The 19503-nt window shown below is 37.1% G+C and overlaps 1 protein-coding gene across 4 annotated transcripts in view; it reads right to left on the bottom strand.

Moving 5' to 3' along the window:
- Tbc1d12 (TBC1 domain family member 12) overlaps nucleotides 1-19503 on the bottom strand; it is an 84431-nt gene that overhangs the window by 13631 nt on the left and 51297 nt on the right. For 3 of the 4 annotated variants that reach the window (XM_028882913.2, XM_028882915.2, XM_028882916.2), the window contains 5 exons: nucleotides 16736-16818; nucleotides 13737-13854; nucleotides 11654-11760; nucleotides 4590-4670; nucleotides 199-287 (listed from right to left, as the gene is read on the bottom strand). In XM_028882913.2, coding sequence (XP_028738746.1) covers nucleotides 199-287; nucleotides 4590-4670; nucleotides 11654-11760; nucleotides 13737-13854; nucleotides 16736-16818 — 478 coding nt within the window. The remainder of the gene's footprint in view (nucleotides 1-198; nucleotides 288-4589; nucleotides 4671-11653; nucleotides 11761-13736; nucleotides 13855-16735; nucleotides 16819-19503) is intronic. The other variant, XM_028882914.2, reaches the window with a different exon arrangement.

Below are 19503 nucleotides of genomic sequence, written 5' to 3'. Positions count from 1 at the left end.
GAGGCAGGTGGATCTCTGTGACTTCTACACTAGCCTAATCTAAACAGGAAATGCCAGGCCAGCCAGGGTTACATAGTGAGACTCTGTCTCAAAATAATAAAAATAAAATAAAAAATAGTGCCTATGTATTTACAGAATTTGTCCCACTGAGTACTGAAAGAATAAAACAGCAGTTAAAAACTGACTAGAAAACCTCACCTTCTGAAAGATGTAGAGAGATGGAAATGTACGGGATATGTCCAACTTAATTAATTCCAGACTAGCCTCTCGGTCAGCAACAGATATACCTGCATTACCAAACAGATAAAATTTAAAACAGAGGCCAAATGCATTGCCTTATGTTAACATAAGTAAAAAAACTGAATAATCAAGAATGAGCAAGGAACACTGAATAATCTTTGCTAGAACTTAGAACTTAGCTTCTTCCCCAATCCCCAGCATTGTTTGTTTGTTTGTTTTTGAGTCACGTCTCACTATGTAGTTCTAGCTGTCCTGGAATTCACTGTGGTCACCAGCCTGGCTTCAAACCCATAGCAATCCTCCTGCCTCTGCTTCTCAAATGCTGGGATTAAAAGGCATGCATCTTACCTAGCTAGTTTTTGACTTTTGTATTTGGGGGTGGGGGTGGGGGTGAGACAGGTTCTCACATAGCCTAGGCTAGCCTCAAACTTCAATTCCCTATGTAGACTTGAACTCCTGATCCTCTTGCCTCTACCCTCCTGAGTGCTAATATTACAGGCATGTGCCACCACACCTAGTTTGTGTAGTACTGAGGGTTAAACACAGGATCTTGTGTGTGCTAGGCAGGCACTTTCTACTGAGCTACATCTTTAGTCATCTTCCCTTTAGAGACAGGGTCTCACTCTGTAACTCAAGCTAACCTCAAATTCCTATCAGTACTTCTGCCTCAGCCTTGTGGGTGCTGGGATTATAGGCGACCAATGACAGACAGTGTAAAACATAGTGTCTATCTCTTTCCTCTCTCCCTCCCACTGCATCACCTTCTCTCTCTCCTATAGTCCAAAAGGAATTAGGGTCTCATGTAATCCAGGCTGTCCTTGAACTCCCTCTGTTCCCAAGGCAAGCCTTGAACTCTGCTTGATTCTGTTTTTACCTCCTGAGTACAGGCATATGCTTCCATACCAAGTTTTGGTACATATACCTCATCCATAATTCCCTCATATGCATACACCAGTCACACAATCTGCATGTACAAAATATATATATTAAAAATAAAATTACACAATTATGCTGTAACCCTGGCTGTCTTGGAACTCACTATGTAGACCAGACTGTCCTCAAATTCAGAGATCCACCTGCCTCTGCCTCTCAAGCGCTGAGATTAAAGGTGTGCACCACAATGGATAGTTATTTTCATTAGAAAATTTGATGAAAAGTCATAACATTGCTCTAATCCAGCTCAATTATTGTCTGAATTGAGGAAGTAAGCCCCTAGCCCAGTTGCTCAAAAGGAAAAACGTTAATATCTCTTTCTATACTCATTTTATTTATAATGTCAGGATATTTCTTCAAATTTAAAATATGCAAAGAAACAGGAAAACGTGATTTACAGCGAAGAAGACCCACAAACAACACAGTAACAGGAAAACATGACTTACAGTGAAGAAGACACATAGACAACACAGTACTGGAGCCGATAGACATTTCTGTCTATTACACATAAGTTAAATAAAATATGATAAAGAGGGGAGAAAATTTATGAGAAAGATGAAGATTTCAAAAAAATAAGTGGACTTTTATAAAACAGACCAACTACAATTTAAAATTCATATGGAGGGGCTAGAGAGATGGCTCAGAGGTTAAGAACACTGGCTGCTCTTCCAGAAGTCTTGAGTTCAGTTCCCAGCAACCACATGGTGGCTCACAACTGTCTGTAATGAGATTTTGTGCCCTCTTCTAGCACGTAGGCATACATGCCAGAACACTGTATACATAATAAATAAATAAATCTTAAAAATAAATATAAAATAAAACTCATTTGAACAGATTTAACAATAGACAGAACAGAGAAAGATTAATAATGATTATAGATGAATACAAATCATCAAAATTTAAACAGAGAAAAGCTTTTTTAAAAAAGAGTATACAAGATGTATGGGACATTATTAAATGAATGGCCTATGATAATCAAAATAGGGCATGAGAAGGGGGCAATATGGGGCTGAAGCAATATTTTAAAAGATAACAGCAGCTGGAAAAAATGGCTCAGTGGTTAAGAGCATGTACCACTCGAACAGAGGAACCAAGTTTGATTCCCAGAACCAACATCATGGCTCACAACTACCTGTAACTCCAAAACCAAGGGATCTGACACTGTCTTCTGGCCTCCTAGGGCACCAGGCATAGACTTGCATGCAGACAAAACACCCATACACACAAAATAAAATAAAAAGATAGTTTAATAGGGTTTGGAGAGATGGCTCAGAGGTTAAGAGCACTGGCTGCTCTTCCAGAAGACCCAGGTTCAATTACCAGACCCACATGGTAGCTCACAACTATCTGTAACCCCAGTTCCAAGGGATCCGACACACTCACACAGACATACATACAGGCAAAACACCATTGCACATGAAATAAAAATAAATAAATTTAAAAAAAGAAAACAAGTATTTATATATTAAGGAAATAGCTTTAAAATTTTTATTACATTTATTTAGTGTGAGTAAGTGTGTACACACAGGTGTCATGGAACACAAGTTTACTTCCCTCAGGACAACCTGAGGGAGTTGGTTCTCTCCTACCATATGGGATCACACTCATCCTTCAATGTGGCAGCAAATGCCTTTACCCACTAAAGCCATCCTGCCAGCCCTGGCATTAACTTTTTAGTACATTCAATTAATTCATTCTAAAGTACAATTTTTATTACTTAGTCATAACAAATTTTGGTTTTGTTTCGTTTAGGTTCTCATATTCAGACACATTACACAGCTGAAAATGATCCTGAACCCCATCCTCCTGCCTCCAACCCCCTAAAGTACGGGGATTACAGGTGTGAGTTACCCAACCTACTCTCATATGCCATTTTAGTTTACATGTTGTTTTTTCTACTTTGTGACTTTTAGCAACTGTTCTACCACTGAGTTATATTTCCAGTATTAATTTGCATAATTTTGGCACTGAGCCAGGAATGGGGATATACACCTGCATCCCAACCCTCTGGAGGTAGAGGCAGCAAGTTCACAAGTTCAAGGCTAGTCTGGGCTAGATAAGATATGTCTGTATCTCAAATAAACAAAGAAACAGACAGACAGACAGATAGATAGATGATAGATAAATGAGAAGAATAATGCCACAGCTGAGACCCTACTAGTATAAAATTTCATGTATCTTCACTTCCTTCACATTTGTAGTTTTTCCACAAATAGCTATAGTAGCTAACTGATCTCAAGATGATTCTTTCAAGGCCCTCAAAATCAAGTCTTCTCTCTGACCACTTGGTAATATTTCCCTTTCCTAATGTTACTTTCCTAAAACTGAAAACAGCGAGATAAGTACTATTTGTTTATTGAGAGATATATCTTAGAGTTTAGTTATAGAAAAGAGAAGAGTTTGCCTTCCTATTTATTTATTATTTATTTATTTATTTATTTATTTATTTATTTATCTATTATATTTTTCAAGACAGAGTTTATCTGTATAACAGCACTGGCTGTCCTAGAACTTGCTTTGTAGGCCAGGCTATCCTTGAATTTACAGAGATCCGCCTGCCTCTGCTGGGATTAAAGATGTGCACCGCCATGTCCAGTGAATTTGCTTTCTATACAGTAATACAAAAAAAAAAGAAAAGGAGGCTAGGAATATGGTTTAGTTGGTAGAATTCATGCTCAGCATGTATGAAGACCTGGGTTCAATCCCCCAGCACCAACACATGTCCATCACATAAACAGGACATAGTGGCTCACACCTATAATCCTAGAACTCGGGAAGTAGAAGCAGGACATCAGAAGTTCAGTGTCTTCCTCAGCTACACAGTGAACTCAAGGCCAGACTTAACTGAATGAGAACCTATCTAAAAAAACAAACAAAAATAAAAGTGACAGATTAGGAAAATGATTCCCCGTTATCAAAGTACAAAAGATAATGGAATAAATTTGCCTAAACTTAATAAACTGATACAAGAAAAAAATGCTTCAAAATGATTAAGAAAACTAATTGGCAAGGCAGAGGTTAAGGGTGGGAGTTATGGATAAATTAAATGAACAAAGAGTAAGGCAAATCACAATAAGAAACATATGTAGTTTTTTAGAGACTAAGGTCAGTGGATAGAGAAAAATGAGTTCAGAAAGTGAAGAATATCAGGCTTTATTAACAGCTTGGTATGCAAATACCTGATTCATCCCATTAGCCTCACTGCTGTGATCTGCATCCTGGGATTGGGGCAAACAGACTTGACTCACAGCTCAGCCTCTTGCTGCTAACCCACTAACTACTCTAAGTCTGTTTCCCATCCCACAAGTCAGAATACTATCATCAAGGTACTACACTTAAATCTGGCACATGGTATAAAATCCCAATAGTATATTCAGTAACTGGATTTTGAAATTCTTATTTGGAAACCCTCATACCTTCAATGTCATTATCAGAACTTGTTTCACTGAAGCTTTTCCACCGTTCTCTGGCTCTTGAAAGAAAGATTTCATAAAGTTCTGGGGGAAAGAAACCAAAAATTCATAAATAATACAAAAAGAAATAAATTCACATTTTAATTTTCACTATAAGCAGGTATAAAAAAAATGTGGTAAACTAAAGCAAACTGGTTTTCTCAGAACTCTTCATTACATGACACAGGAGTAGGGTCATCCTGGGAGCTAGTGCAAGCACAGGAAGGTGGGAGGCTCCCGTTCAACAGCCAAACTGGCCGAGAGCAGCCAAAACTTGGGGAGTCAGACCCAGACTGCATTTCAGCTCTGCCAATTACTACCTCCTGGACTTCAAGAAACTTACTTAACGACTCTGGAACTTGATCTTTGCATCTGTAAATTGGAGAAAATAATACCCACTCATGAGGTTACCAATGATTAAACAAATCATTTTCTGTAAGTGCTGGTATCTTTTCTCTTTGTTCGTTTGGATTTTTTTGTTGTCATGGTGGCTGTTTATATTTTGTTTTGTTTTGTTTTGTTTTCTCAGACAAGGTTTCACTGTATCTCTGGCTGTCCTGGAGCTCACTCTGTAGTGAGCAGGCCTTAAACTAAGAGATCCACCTGCCCCTGTCTCCCAAGTGCTGGGATTAAAGGCGTATGCTACCATCAGCCTGGCATCTTCTGGTTTTTGTTTGTTTGTTGGTTTTGTTTTTTGAGACAGGTTCTCACAAGGTGGCCCTGGCTATCCTAGAACTTGCTTTGTGAACCACACTGGCCTCAAATACACAGAGGTCTGCCTGTCTCTGCCTCCCTCGTGCAGGGATTAAAGGCATGGGCTAAAAAAATTATTTATTTTTAAATATAAAACACAAAAATGGTTTCTGAAAAACACAAATTGTACAACACAGAATGGAATAAAAATAAATTTCCTTCTCTGGATGTAACTACTATGATTAGCAAGGCTTCCAAACGTGAAGATGTGCACATTTGATTTTTATATATCCTAAGTTTTAAAAACTCAGGGGCTGGGACTAGAGAGATGGCTCAGTGATTAAGAACATTAGCTGTTTTGTTCTTTCAGAGATCCTGAGTTCAATTTCCAGCACCCACATGGTGGTTCACAACCATCCATAATAAGATCTCGCATACATGCAGACAGAAAACTGTATACATAATTGTAGCTGGAGTTTTATTGTGTCCACCTGGCTCCTGCAGTTGCTCAGACCCAAGTGAAAACGCAGAGACTTATATTACTTATAAACTGTATGGCTGTGAATAAATTAATAAATCTTAAAAAAAATTAAAAAAAAATAAAAACTCTGGGGCTGGAGAGATGGCTCAGCAGTAAGAGCACTTAGCACTCCTGCACAGGTCCCAAGTTTGGCTCCCCGTACCCATGTCAGGCAACTCGCAATGACATGCAACTACAGCTCCAGGGATCCTACACTTCTGGCCTTCAAGGGCACCTGCACTCATGCACACACCCACACACAGGCATATATACATAATTAAAAGCACTAAAAATGAATCTTAAAAAAAGTGATGATACACTATCTGTATCAATCTCATTTTACCTTGTTCCCTTAGAGGTTATACATTAGTAGACAGGATTGTTGTTTGATTTTTTTTTCAGTCCTGGAGACTGAACCCAAGGCCAGGACTCTATCATTGAGTTAAATCCCCAGCCCTTTTTGTTTCTTTTTTAAACAATATTCCAATGTATACTATACTATACTATAACAAGTATTCTTATCTTGTCAAGACTCAGATCTTACAAAGTAACTGACTATATATATTTCAAATATACTTTACAATTCTATTTCCTTTTCTATTTACTTATTACTACAAATTACTTCAAAATAAAATACAAAGAAATAAAAAGTTCAAACATGTCCAAATCTATGCATGATTTGTAGAAGAGGTAACTGCAATTTAAAATTTTATGTATATAATTGCTGAGGTTGTCAATTAACAATTGCATTTTTTTTTTATTTCAAACTGTTTTCATGTCAGTTTCCTTCTTTACCCAAGTTTTAAGCTGTCTTGGAAGAAAAAAGGGCTCCAGGTGACAAATCATTCACATTAGGAAACCACAAAATTGATCTAGTAAGAAAAACATGGTAACAAATTTTTAAAAATCCAAAGGGCAACTTTCCCAAGAAGATTTATAATCAATATCCCAAGTAAAAAGACATTTGTCTCAGTTTCATGTTGAATCCAAAAAGGGAAAGGCAGAAGCAGGCTTACAGACAGGACAAGGATGGTGCCTTATACTTGAATGGAGAATACTCTGATTTCAGGGTTTTAGTCTCAGATTTTGGGGAAATGATGATATACAGACATTCAACAAAGAGCACTTTCACAAATACCCATATTATAAATAGCCAAAACAATTTTTTGGTATAGCTAATGATCTTATCCCCATTTTACAAATGAAAAAAAAAAAAAAAAAAAAAAAGGCTAGACTTTTAGATAGTAAGTAGTTTGCCCAAGGTCACAATCTAATACATGGTGGAACCAGATGTGAGCCTACCTGACTAACTGTACAGCCCATACTCTTAGCTAATATTCTCTAGTTATGAATTTCACAAATAAAACAAATACAAATAAGGGGTCACTTATTAGAAAGTAAACAAAGCTCACTGCACTCAAGATTGAGCTTTCTTTCCACCACCAATGGAAAGGAAGAGAATCAGTGAATCAGTTCCCTATTTCATTCTTAAATACATAGTTGTTTAGTTAAAAAAAAAAACTAAAATTACAGTGAAAATAAATGACTTAGTCATATTACAGACCTTTACACATGTCAACCTTGAGCCTTTTGGTTTTTTTTTTTTTTTTTTTTGGTTTTTCAAGACAGGGTTTCTCTGTGTAGCCTTGCGCCTTTCCTGGAGCTCACTTGGTAGCCCAGGCTGGCCTCGAACTCACAGAGATCCGCCTGGCTCTCCCTCCCGAGTGCTGGGATTAAAGGCGTGTGCTACCAACGCCCGGCAAGCCTTTTGGTTTTATTGACATACAATTTTATCACCTATCTAGATAACATTTTAATATCTAATTTATCGAGCAAGCTACTACCTCATATCTAAAGCCAAAGTTATCAGCAACAAAAAGTTGAAAATTTTAAAAAATTTTCAAATAATCACCAGTCAGGTTTTTTTATACCTTTTTTTGTTTTGGTTTGGTTTGGTTTTTTGGAGACAGGGTTTTTCTGTGTAGTTTTGGTGCCTGTCCTGGATCTTGCAGACCAGGCTGGCCTCGAAATCACAGAGCTCCGCCTGGCTCTGTCTTCTGAGTGCTGGGATCAAAATCCTACACCACCACCACCGGCCAGTCAGTGTTTTTTAAAATCTAAGAAAATCATTTCTTTTTAACTTGTCTCATAAAAAGCACAAGAAACCTATATTAAGTCATATAAAGTCCAACATATTCTAAGGTAAATATTAAAACCTACGATTCTACCTTAAACTCTTTTGGGAGGTGGCATTGTGGTTTGAACTCAGGACTTTGCATTTGCCAGTCAAGTGCTCTATCACTAAACTGTATAATATACCACCAGCCTTTTCTTTGTCCTTTTTCAGTACAGTAGGGAATGAACCTACAACCCTAGGCATTGGTAAGCAAGCCCTCTACCACACAGCCTGCTTTGTTGGGCTTTTTCTGTTTGTTGTTGTTATTTTGGTTTCTTGATGTTAATGTTGCTTTGAGACAGGGTCTCACTATGTAGACCAGGCTGACCTGGAACTCACTATGTAAACCATGCTGACCTTGAACTCATGAAGATCTGCCTGCCTCTACCTTCTGAAAGCTGGGATTAAAGGCATACACCACCATGCCTAGCTTCTATTGTATAGATCTTGAAACCAGGTCTAAGTTTCCCAGACTGGTCTCAAACTCACTCTGTAACCTCTATACGTCTTCAATTTCCAGTCGTTCTGCCTCAACCCCCCTAGTTCAAATTATAAGCCTGTGCCACTATGACAAGCCCATTAAACTATTTTTTAAAGTTTTTTTTTTAAATTATTCCATTATTTGATGGAACAGGGTAGGTGTGAAGGTCAGAGGACAACTTGTAGGACCTGGCTCTCTCCATGTGGGACCCAGGCATCAACATCATCAGGCTTTGTGGAAAGCACAAGAGGAGCCACCTCACCCAGCTCTCTGAAAGGTGTTTGTTTGTTTTCTATGTATGGCTACTGGGTGTTTGTCTGTGCTTGTGTACGTGCACTTAGTGTGTGCAGTGCTTGTAGAGGACAGAAGCAAGCATCAGATGCTCGGGAGCTGGAATTAACCTGTTGATAGCTGCCATTTGAATGATGGGTACCAAACCTAGGTCCTCTGCAAGACAAATGTTCTTAATTGCTAAGTCATCTCTCCAATGCACCCTCCCCCCTTTTTTTTGTTTTTTGAGACAGGGTCTCTCTGTGTACCCCTATCTGTCCTGGAACTCGATCTGTAGACCAGGATGGCCTCAGACTCCCCTCCCTGTGCCTCCCGAGTGCTGGGATTAAAGGCATGCATCACCACAGCCCAGAAAGTTTTCTGTTTTTAAAAGTTGAAAGAATATGCTGTGTTCCCTTGAGAAGCCTACACCTATGTTCTTGAGTATGTCTTCCTTTCTTTCTTAGTGCTTAATCTGCATTAAAATGTCTTAATAAACTCCAATTCTACTTTTTAAATGTTCATTACATGGTACTTGTAAAAATTTTAAAAATAAAAAATTTTCTTTGAGACAGGGTCTCACTATTTGGTACCTGGCTAGCCTGAAACTTACTATGTAGACTAGGCTCATCTCAAACTCCAAGATCTCCCTGCTTCTGCCTCTGGTGAAAACTCAACTTTTAAAAATCAAGTAACTGTAATGTCTACAGTTGATACCATTTAAATGATTAAAAATGAGCATTTGGCCAGGCAGTGGTGGCACAGTCTTTAATCCCAGCACTGAGGAGGCAGAGGCAGGTGCATCTCTGTGAATTCAAGGTCAGCCTGGTCAACAGAGCTAGTACCAGGACAGCCAGGATCACACAGGGAAACTCTGTCTCAAAAAACAAACAAAAACCAAATAAAAAACAGGCATTTTGATTTTTATGATTTTATCCAATTTCATGTTAATGTCAATTACAGCAAAAAAACTTTTGAACCCAATTCTATGTATTTCCTACTAGTAGATTCTTAGAACTGAAATAAACAGATCAATGATTTCTTTTTTAATTAAAATGTACTTATTGTTATGGGAGCAACATGTGTCCAGGGCATGTGTGGAGGCCAGAGAAAGACAGCTGTATGGAGTGGGTTCTTCTTCCACTTCCCATGAGACCCAGGAGTCAAACTCAAGTCATCAGGCTTTCACTGCAAGTGCTCTGACTGGAGCTATCTCACTGGCCCTAAAAGGTTTGATTTTTGTAGATACTTTGGAAATATTTCTCTAAGTTATTCTCAGTCATACCCTGTAAGTATTTCACTCCACTTTAACGTCTTAGACTCTAAGAATAAGCCGAGTGCTACAACACTGCTCTAGCTTGTGTGTTGATCTGGCCAGCACAGTGAAAATCATTAAGCACATTATACGGTACAGCCGAACTGTATTGACAGTAAGATCAAGAATAGTCTGGGTGGAAAACACTTAAAGTTTATATTATTGCTTATATTTTTTTCAATAAATATTAAAGGTGTACTTAAAAAATAACAGTAACAATATATTCCCTTTTACTCCCCCCCCCTTTTTGAGAAAATGTTTCGTGTAGCCCAAGCTGGTCTTGAACTCTTTAAGTAGCTGAGGATGACCCTGAGTTTATGGTCCTACTGTCTCCACCTCCTGAGCGCTAGGATTCCAGTTATGTCTAGTTGATGCAGTGCTGAGGACCAAGCCCAGAGCCACATTCATGCTAGGTAAGCACTTAACAGAGTTACACCCTCAGCCATACAATATATTACTTCTATTATTAAGCATCAAAGTCTCCTACAGTATTATAGATAGCTGTCTAACTATCTAGTATTAACACCATCACTCAGGCTGATTGATACCTATTTTGTTAAAAAAAAATTTTTTTTGTAGTCAATCTCATGTAGCCCTTGAACTATGTAGCGCAGAATGACCTTGAATTTCTGATCCTCCTGTTTCTATGTCTCCTGTGCTGAGATTACACTGGTAGGATCACAGGCATATGTCATGCCTACTTTTAAAAAAAATACATATTGTATTTGGTACTATCCTAATTCTACTTTAACTTTTTATTTGGCTCATCAAAACTACTCTAGCATTTTAATACTCATTGAGGTTTTAAGAGACTTAAGGCAATTCCCTGAAAGTCTCTTTTTTTCCTAAACTTTATCATCATCATCATCATAATTACCATTATCATTATTATTAGGTTTTCTGATACAGGTTCTATAGACATTGTAGCCTAGTCTGGCCTACAACTCACTATGTAGCCCCAGCTAGCTTCAAAACTGCAGCGAAGCTGTCTCAGCCTCCCAAGTGCTAGGACTACAGACTGAGCTATCAAGCCTGGCTAAGCTTTAAAAATAAAATCTAAACAACGTAACACAACCAAAATTGCTTAGTGGACCTATTACTTTGTTAACTTAAAAAATTAAGGAAAAAAATCCCAAACTCTAAATAAAAAAGACTAGTTTGGATAGACATTCAGCAGGGGAAAAAAAATCAAATTAAAGTCCCCTCAGTACATTGTTTATTGTCTGAACACAGAGGGAATCCGTCCATCCAGGCACTAGACTAGCATCTCCTGTGAGTACTTATTCTTCACTGCACAGACTCTCACAAGCTTTAAATCATCTACATTTGGAGTATTTGGATGCCAAAAAAACTACTGTGATAGCTATAAACTAAAGGAAAAAGCCCACAAATCTTACATATATAATGATATACAAAAACTCATTAACTATTACAAAATTTGGGAGGGCATGAGGCATGCTCTGAAAGTGACATAGATGGTAATGTCGTTTAATGGCAACTCTACTAATATGATTTATAAAACTCTGAGATGATCATTTGTATGTGTGGGAATAACTGAATATAGAATACAAACCAGGAGTGATATTTAGTTCATTTCCTACAGCTAGACTCCAAACTTTCCCACGAACACTAGGGGGCAATCCCTGCCACCACAATTCTCGAACTCTTCTTGTACTACGCCTAGAATTAAAGGAGGAGAAAAAAGGAAAAAGTTACTTTTTATACCAAAAATGCTAGCTGCATGATGGTTTACCTACGGCCAAGTGATCAGATGATTTTTACAAGTTTAAAGTGTTAAGTATGTGATGCATTCTTTCCTTTGAGATCAAGCCTATGGACTGTGAAAGCCCTCTAAGATGGACTAAGGAAATGAAAGGAAATGGCCTCTGACACTGTCACTTATACTAAAGATAGAATCAGAAAATCAAAACCATATGGAAAATTATTCAAAATAAAAAGGACATAAAGTGTACTGCCAATTTAGTAACAAAACTAAAATCACAAAGATGGGTGAGGCCTGGTTAAAGCCCTAGTCTTTAAGGAACAGTCGTTCACTGAAAGAGTATAGGCTTTGCCGTCAGACCTAGATTCACATCTAGTTCAACCATGCATTGTATAACCTTGAGCAAATTACTTAGCTTCTCTAACCTTGAGCTAGATAACCTTGAGTAAGATAAATGTAAGTAAAAATATAAATGCCTTATAGAAGTACTAAGATTCAAATGTAACTACTTAACACAGACAATATAAGTTTCTTTATCTGCAGAGAATATATTCTAAACTCCAAAATCACAAATAGTATCAAACTAGAGATTTTTCATACACAAATATAATGTTAAATTTGAATTTCTAATTTGGACACAATAAGAGATGAACAATAGCTAACAATAAAACATATATTATAATGTTATATAAATATTGCTTCTCTCTCACTCAAAATAGGGTACTTCTAGTTTTTCTTCTTAAAGGAAGTATTTCACAGCTTGTCTTTGTCAAATGTGATCGCCAGCATCTCTACTCTTATATAAGTGAATGAAGAGTTACTTAACAGAAGCTCTGCAATATGTGACAGTGGCTCAGGTAACGGAAGTGTCACTGAGTGAGAAATGGGCAAGTCATGTATACCGCGTGGACATGTTGGACAAAAGATAATATACGGCCACGACAAAGCAGTGCAGAATAGATTTCATTGTGCTTCTCAGAAGGGCACACAATTTTTAAAGCTTCTGAGTTTTAATTTCTAGAATTTCCTATTTATATTTAATTAGTTAATTTTCCATTTTTAGACCACAAACAACCGAAACTTCACAAAGTAAGAGTGTAAATAAATGGGACTACTGTGTCCGTCACATTTCCAATATTTAACCAATTGTCAATGTAGATCCAACATACACTGTAGAAGGTATCCTTCAACCCTTTAGTCCAGAGGGAAGATAAAACATATGTAGAAATATTGTCAGAAAAGAAAAGACCAAAGGGGTTGGGCAAGAGGAATGGTAGCCTCAAAATACTACAGGAATTTTACAGGGGAAAGATCGTATTTTGCGGATTTTCTTAGTTAAGAGAACAGCATTTAAAAATACCTTTTATTCTTCTTTCTTTTCTAATGTATCTATTTATTTGTAGATACTGTCTGTCTAGGTAGTTCTGGCTGGTCTGGAATTCACTCTATGACCCAGGCTGGCACTAAATTCATGGCAATCCTCCTGTCTCAGCATCCAGATTGCTGGGATCACAGGCATGTACCATCATACTAACCTTTAGAAACTTTTTTAACATCTGATAAATGCACCTTATAATATTTTTTCTATTTATATTATTTAGTGAGTTCTTCCAATAATGAATCTTTTATAATTAGTGTTATATTAGAATTAAGAAAAATGGTAATTCAGAAGACTAAAAGTTTCTTGAGTCAGCTCCATGGGTTCCAGAGGACAGATAAGATTTTGACAGTACAGAGGATGGTCAGTAAGAAAAGTATGCATTAGAGACAGGAATTCATGAAGGAGTAGAGATAAACATGAAGAGTTTCAGGTAATGGTTAATAGTAAAATTTAGTTACAGCATAAGATACATGCTGAGAAGTGGTAATATAGACTTTGAAAAGATGAAATATTTGGAGACACACTAAACTTCTGGAAAATCTGCTTACTTACATCACTTCCCAATTGGGCAGTATCTCATTGATCCAAATTACCATTGCACTTGCAATGCTTTCTTCCTGCTTAAATCGTTCTTTCATTATTCTTTTTCTTTTATGTGCTTCTTTAATTTCTGTTTTGAACAAGTAAGAATTATTTCAATACAAATGAGCTAGGTCAAAATCCCTTCCTGTGTACCTAAGTCTATAAAAAAGGCTCCTTCAAGAAGAATCTTCTAATAGTAGAGAGGAAGAAAAAGGGAGAAAAAAGAAGAAAAACAATCCTTGTCTTAACATCATTTTAAAGTATCACCTATCATACAAAAGTAATGGGATAAAGGACAAAAAGAATGTTTTAAAAAATGATCAGTAAACTGCTGTTACTTCTTTCTGGTTCTTTTTGTTTTTGCTTTGTTTTCATTGAGACAAAATGAAAGGCTGCCTATGCTGTCTCTGGCTGTTCTACATTTCGTTTGCCTTTTTTTTTTTTTTTCTCTTTTATATCCTTTAATTATTTTTAAGACAGGGTCTCAAGTAGCCCAGGCTGGCTTCAAGCTTGTTATGACGCTAGGATAACTCTGAACTCCTGATATTCCTGCTTCTACCTCTCAAGTGCTGGGATTACAGATGTGTGCCACCACTCCTGGTTTATGCAATACTGAGAGGGTCTACCCAGACAGACACTCTCCCAACTGATTTACATCCCCAGGGTATCTTAAGACAGGGTCTCTTCCTGGATAGCCTGGAACATTATGTATACCAGGTTGTCCTCACCGTGTACTTCATCCTTCTAGCACAGCCTCCCTAGGACTGGGAATACAGGTGTGTACCACTATGCCTGGCTGGTTATGCAAAGTATTTTTGTTTACTTAATCTATAAAATGAAATCTTTTCATGAAATAATTATATTAAAAAACTGCAAGCAACTAAGAGCCATTTTTTCACACAATGGATTTATAAATTTCAACATAAATATGACATTAAAAATAATTTTGCTAATGACACTATTATTATATAAATACCTTTTAGCATGGTGTTTTATTTTACTAATTAGATTAAGATAAAAATTTCTCAACAAACAAAACTAAAGCACCTCTGAATTTAGAGGTCACAATTTTGGAACAAAAGCTGCCTCAAATATAGAGGAAAGTGGACTATAAATTAAAAGTTATACAGCCGGACGATGGTAGCATATGTCTTTGAGCCCAGCACTTGGGAGGCAGAGGCAGATGGATTTCTGTGAGTTCAAGGTGAGCTTGGTCTGCAGAGCAAGTTCCAGGACAGCCAGGGCTACACAGAGAAACCCTGTCTCAAAAAAACAAATAAACAAAAACCTCAAAAGTTATAAAAAAAATTTTAGAACCAGCAAGAACTTGTAGAAGATCAGCTAGCCAAAGTATTTTCAAATTGTGTTTCCTGCGTGCCTCAGAAACTGTCTTGAGAGGCAAACGAGAAGCCAAGCACTTGCTCCACATTTACGTTTCATGTATGTTTATTGTATGTAAGATGTTTTTAAGAAAGAAGATGTAAACAAGAGGTTGAAAACCCAATCTAGTCACCTGCTTCCAATTTTATAGTTAAGGAAACAGTGGGCCTATTCAGAGTATCACAACCAGAGATCACATAAAATAGGATTAAGCCTAAAGCATTCCCAACTCATTATAATTTCCATTATACAATGTACCATCTACTTCTCAAGAAATATTAGTCAAATAGTAAAGTCAAGGTAAAGTAGTAAATACAAGCTTACTGGCTATGTATTTTTTGTTTGTTTTTTCAATACAGGGTTTCTCTGTGTAGCCCTGCTGTTTTAGAACTTGCTTTATAGATCAGGCTGGCCTCGAACTCAAGAAATATTTTTAATTCTATATATTAAAATAAATTCAACCAAGTGTGGGACTGGAGAGATGGCTCAGAGGCTAAGAGCACTGCCTGCTGTTCCAGAGTTCCTGAGTTCAATTCCCAGCAACCACGTGGTGGCTCACAGCCATCTGTAATGAGATCTGGCGCCCTCTTCTGGCGTGTAGGCATACGTAGAGGCAGAATGTTGTATACATAATAAATAAATAATCTTAAAAAAAAATTCAACCAATGTTCAAGTAATTAGGCATTTTAGAAGGCCGTTACTGGGCTTCCATACATCATGTTTACTCTAACATTAAAGACACAACTTGACTTCCAAAGCAGTAGCATAAATCAGAACTATATGCTAGTATTACATACTCCATCCCATTCACTTAAGCCAAGGGGAAAAAAAATCAGTTAATAAATTTTGTCTTAAAACATATACAAAATAAATATTTTATATATATTACAAAAAATTATATATAATACATATTATATATTATATATATATTGTAAAAAATGAGTGTTTATCCTTAACTAATGATGGTCAACACATTTTATATACACTGTTAAAGTACACTCATATATACTAGGTAGAAGGAGTTGGAGGAAAAAAGAATGAATAAAAACATGAATTTGCACTAATGATAGTATTTATTTATGAGACAAATGACAACACTGAGACTTTAGATAGACTTTATTAATTATAAAAGCAAATTTTAGATTCAAATTATATTCTCAGAGTAATATAGAAAACTATAAGTAACACAGGAAGAGTGATTATCATTGCATGAAAATGGTTATAATGTAAAAGGCTAAAAGTCTAAATACTATTCAAGTGAAACAATAGGATAATATCTTTATAATCTTCTTTAAAAAAGAAAACAAACAAACTAAATCTGGGCATGGTGGCTTATACCTATAATCCCAGAACTAAAGAGACTGAGTCCTGAAATAGATGATGAGCTCAAGGCCAGAGGGGCTTCAGGGTGAGACTCTGTCTCAAAAAAATTAAAATAAAATTTAAAAAAAAAAACCTAAGCCAAAACAAACAACAAACCCCAAAATAAACCTAAATTATAAAAATTGCTGGAGAAAAATAAGATCATCTTCATAATAAAATTACTTAAAAACCTGCAAATTAACTACAGCCCTGTGAGTCAAATATACCTCGTTTTTTAGCTTCAGCCACCATCTCATCATACTCTTGCCGGTGTCGTAAGGCTTCTTCCACAGACTTCGCAGGAAGATTCCTGTTTAAAAGAAAAAAAAGGCCAAATTTTAAACAACTCTTAAACATATTACCTATTTAGAACCAGATATAAAAATTGCTAACCTAAAGTCATTTTCACAGAAAATGTAAATGAGTGTACGTGGTGGGGCAGGTCTTTAATCCAAACACTCAGGAGGCGCTCTGTGAGGTCAGCCCGGTCTGTCTCAACAACAAAGAAAAGGTAAATGAAAGGAAAAAAGGAACTCCACATTCCAAAACAAACTCGGAATCCAGATTCCTAATATTTATGGTATATATACACATTTATACTTCATGTTTATATATGTAAACATACATTTATCTTTAAGATTTATGTATTTTAAGTATATATGTGAACCTGAGTTTATGTATTTGTGTCCCACATGTCAGGAGCTTGCAGAGCCGGAAGAGGGTTAAGGACAGCTATGAGCTGCCCATGTGGGTGCTGGGGACTGAACCAGGGCCTCTGAAAGAACAAGATCACTGAGATCTTCAGCCCCGTATTTATTTATTTTTTAATTGTATTACTTTTTTTTTTTTTTTTTTTTTGTGTGTGTGTGTGTAGGGGGGAAGGCCTGTACATGGAGGTCAAAGGGCAACTTGTAGCTTTTTACTATATGGGTCTTAAGAGTCAGAATTCAGGTTCTCAAATTTAATAGTTGCATACACTGAACCATCTGGTTGACTCATGTTTAGATATTTAAACATTTCAGATCTTAGGCAATATGAGATCTAAAATGTTTAAATATCTGAACTTTAGATTATTTGTTATACCCACTTCCTAGAATTCTTTTTTTATAAATCTTCTGACATACAACTAAAAAATTATACACATTTTAAGAATAATTTGACAAGAGGCAGGGTTCAGGGACTCATGCTTATAATCCTAGCTCTTGGAAGGCTGAAGCAGGAGGACTGTCATGAATCTGAGGCCAGTCTGGGCTATAAGTTCCTGATGACCTGGACAAAAGTGTGAGACCCTGTCTCTAAAAGAAAAATTAAAAATTGTTTTTAAAGTAATAGCATGGGAAATAGGCATAGTAGCATACACCCTAAATCCCAGAACTAGGGAGGCAGAGGCCAGCCTCGTCTACATAGTGGGTTCCAGGACAGCCATAGCTACACAGTGAGATTCTGTCTTGGAAATAAATAGATAGGATAGATAGATTAGATAGATAGATAGATAGATAGATAGATAGATAGATAGATAGATGGATGATGGATGATGGATGATGATGGGTGGGTGGGTGGGTGGGTGGGTGGTGGGCGGGCGGCAGACAGACAGACAGACAGACAGACAGAAAGGTAGATAGAATAGGGGGCTGGAAAGAAGGCTCAGTAGTTTGGAGCAGGGGCTGCTCTTGCAGAAGACTGGGGATCAATTTCCAGCACCTGGAAAAGTAAAGAGCATTGACAGTCCATGCTGGGAACAGAATGGGAACAGAGACTGGCAAAATATCCCAATACCTTTAACCTGCCACTTACACGTTAGCTGGGAAATTGATGTTTGCAGGTAATCTTGCCTTTCTTTCTTTTTTTTTTGAGACAGGGTTTTTCTGTGTAGCTCTGCTGTCCTGGAACTCATTCTGTACACCAGGCTGGCCTCGAACTCACAGAGATCTGCCTGCCTCTGCCTGAGTGCTGGGATTAAAGGCATGTGCAGCTGCCACCACCACCTGGCATTTACAGGCAATCTTAAATTGTACTTTTTTTCATTGAAGTTTCAGTGTTTTGAAAATGACTGTTCAAAATAAGTATTAGATACAAACTCTTAAAATAATACATGAATAACTGGCTTACTATTTAATTCTAAGTTCTGGTGCTGACTTCTTCAATCATCAAACATGAACATGCATAATAGGGTTCAATTACTAAAATACAAAGTTGAGTCAACCATATAGTAACTATCCTATCAATCTTTGTTGTTATGTTGTTTTATTTTTGAGACAGGACTTCACTGGAACTCTCTATAGAACAGGCTGGCCTTGAACTGAAAGAGATTAGCCTGCCTCTGCCTGAGTGCTGCCATGCTCAGCAACCTTTGACATTTTGAAGAGCTTCAGTACTCCAACTGCTAGATAACTATATGCTATACAGTAAATAAAGAAAAAAAAAAAACCAGTACATACATATATTAGGGTGGTTTTTCTTTTATAAAAATTCACTAATTTTTACATCTGTCTGAAGAAGTAAATAAAGGAGGGAGGGTGTAGAGGCAGTAGCTGAGAGCTATATCCTGATCCACAGGTGAAGGAGGGGGGACAGGAACACAGAAACAGAGAAAAAGAGAAAGATAGAGATATAGATAGATGATAGATAGATAGATAGATAGATAGATAGATAGATAGATAGATAGATAGATAGATAGATGATAGATGATTGATTGATAGAGATAGATAGATAGATAGATAGATAGATAGATAGATAAATAGATAGAAAGAAGAGGAGGGGAGGAGAGAAGAGGGGAGGAGAGAGAAGACTGACTGGGCCTGTGTGGGCTTTTGAAACCTCAAAGCCCTCCACCCAGTGACATACCTCCTCAAACAAGGCCACACCTCTATGAGCATGGTGGTCTGAATGAGAATGGCTCCTATAGGCTCCCATATTGAATGCCTGGTCATTAGGGAGTGGTACTATTTGAGAGGAATTAAGAAGTGTGACCTTCCCCCCCAACCCACCCCCTATC

This window comes from Peromyscus leucopus, chromosome 1 (genome assembly GCF_004664715.2).
Source record: "Peromyscus leucopus breed LL Stock chromosome 1, UCI_PerLeu_2.1, whole genome shotgun sequence".
Taxonomy (NCBI): Eukaryota; Metazoa; Chordata; class Mammalia; order Rodentia; family Cricetidae; genus Peromyscus; species Peromyscus leucopus.
This window is presented reverse-complemented; position numbering and strand designations above follow the sequence as displayed.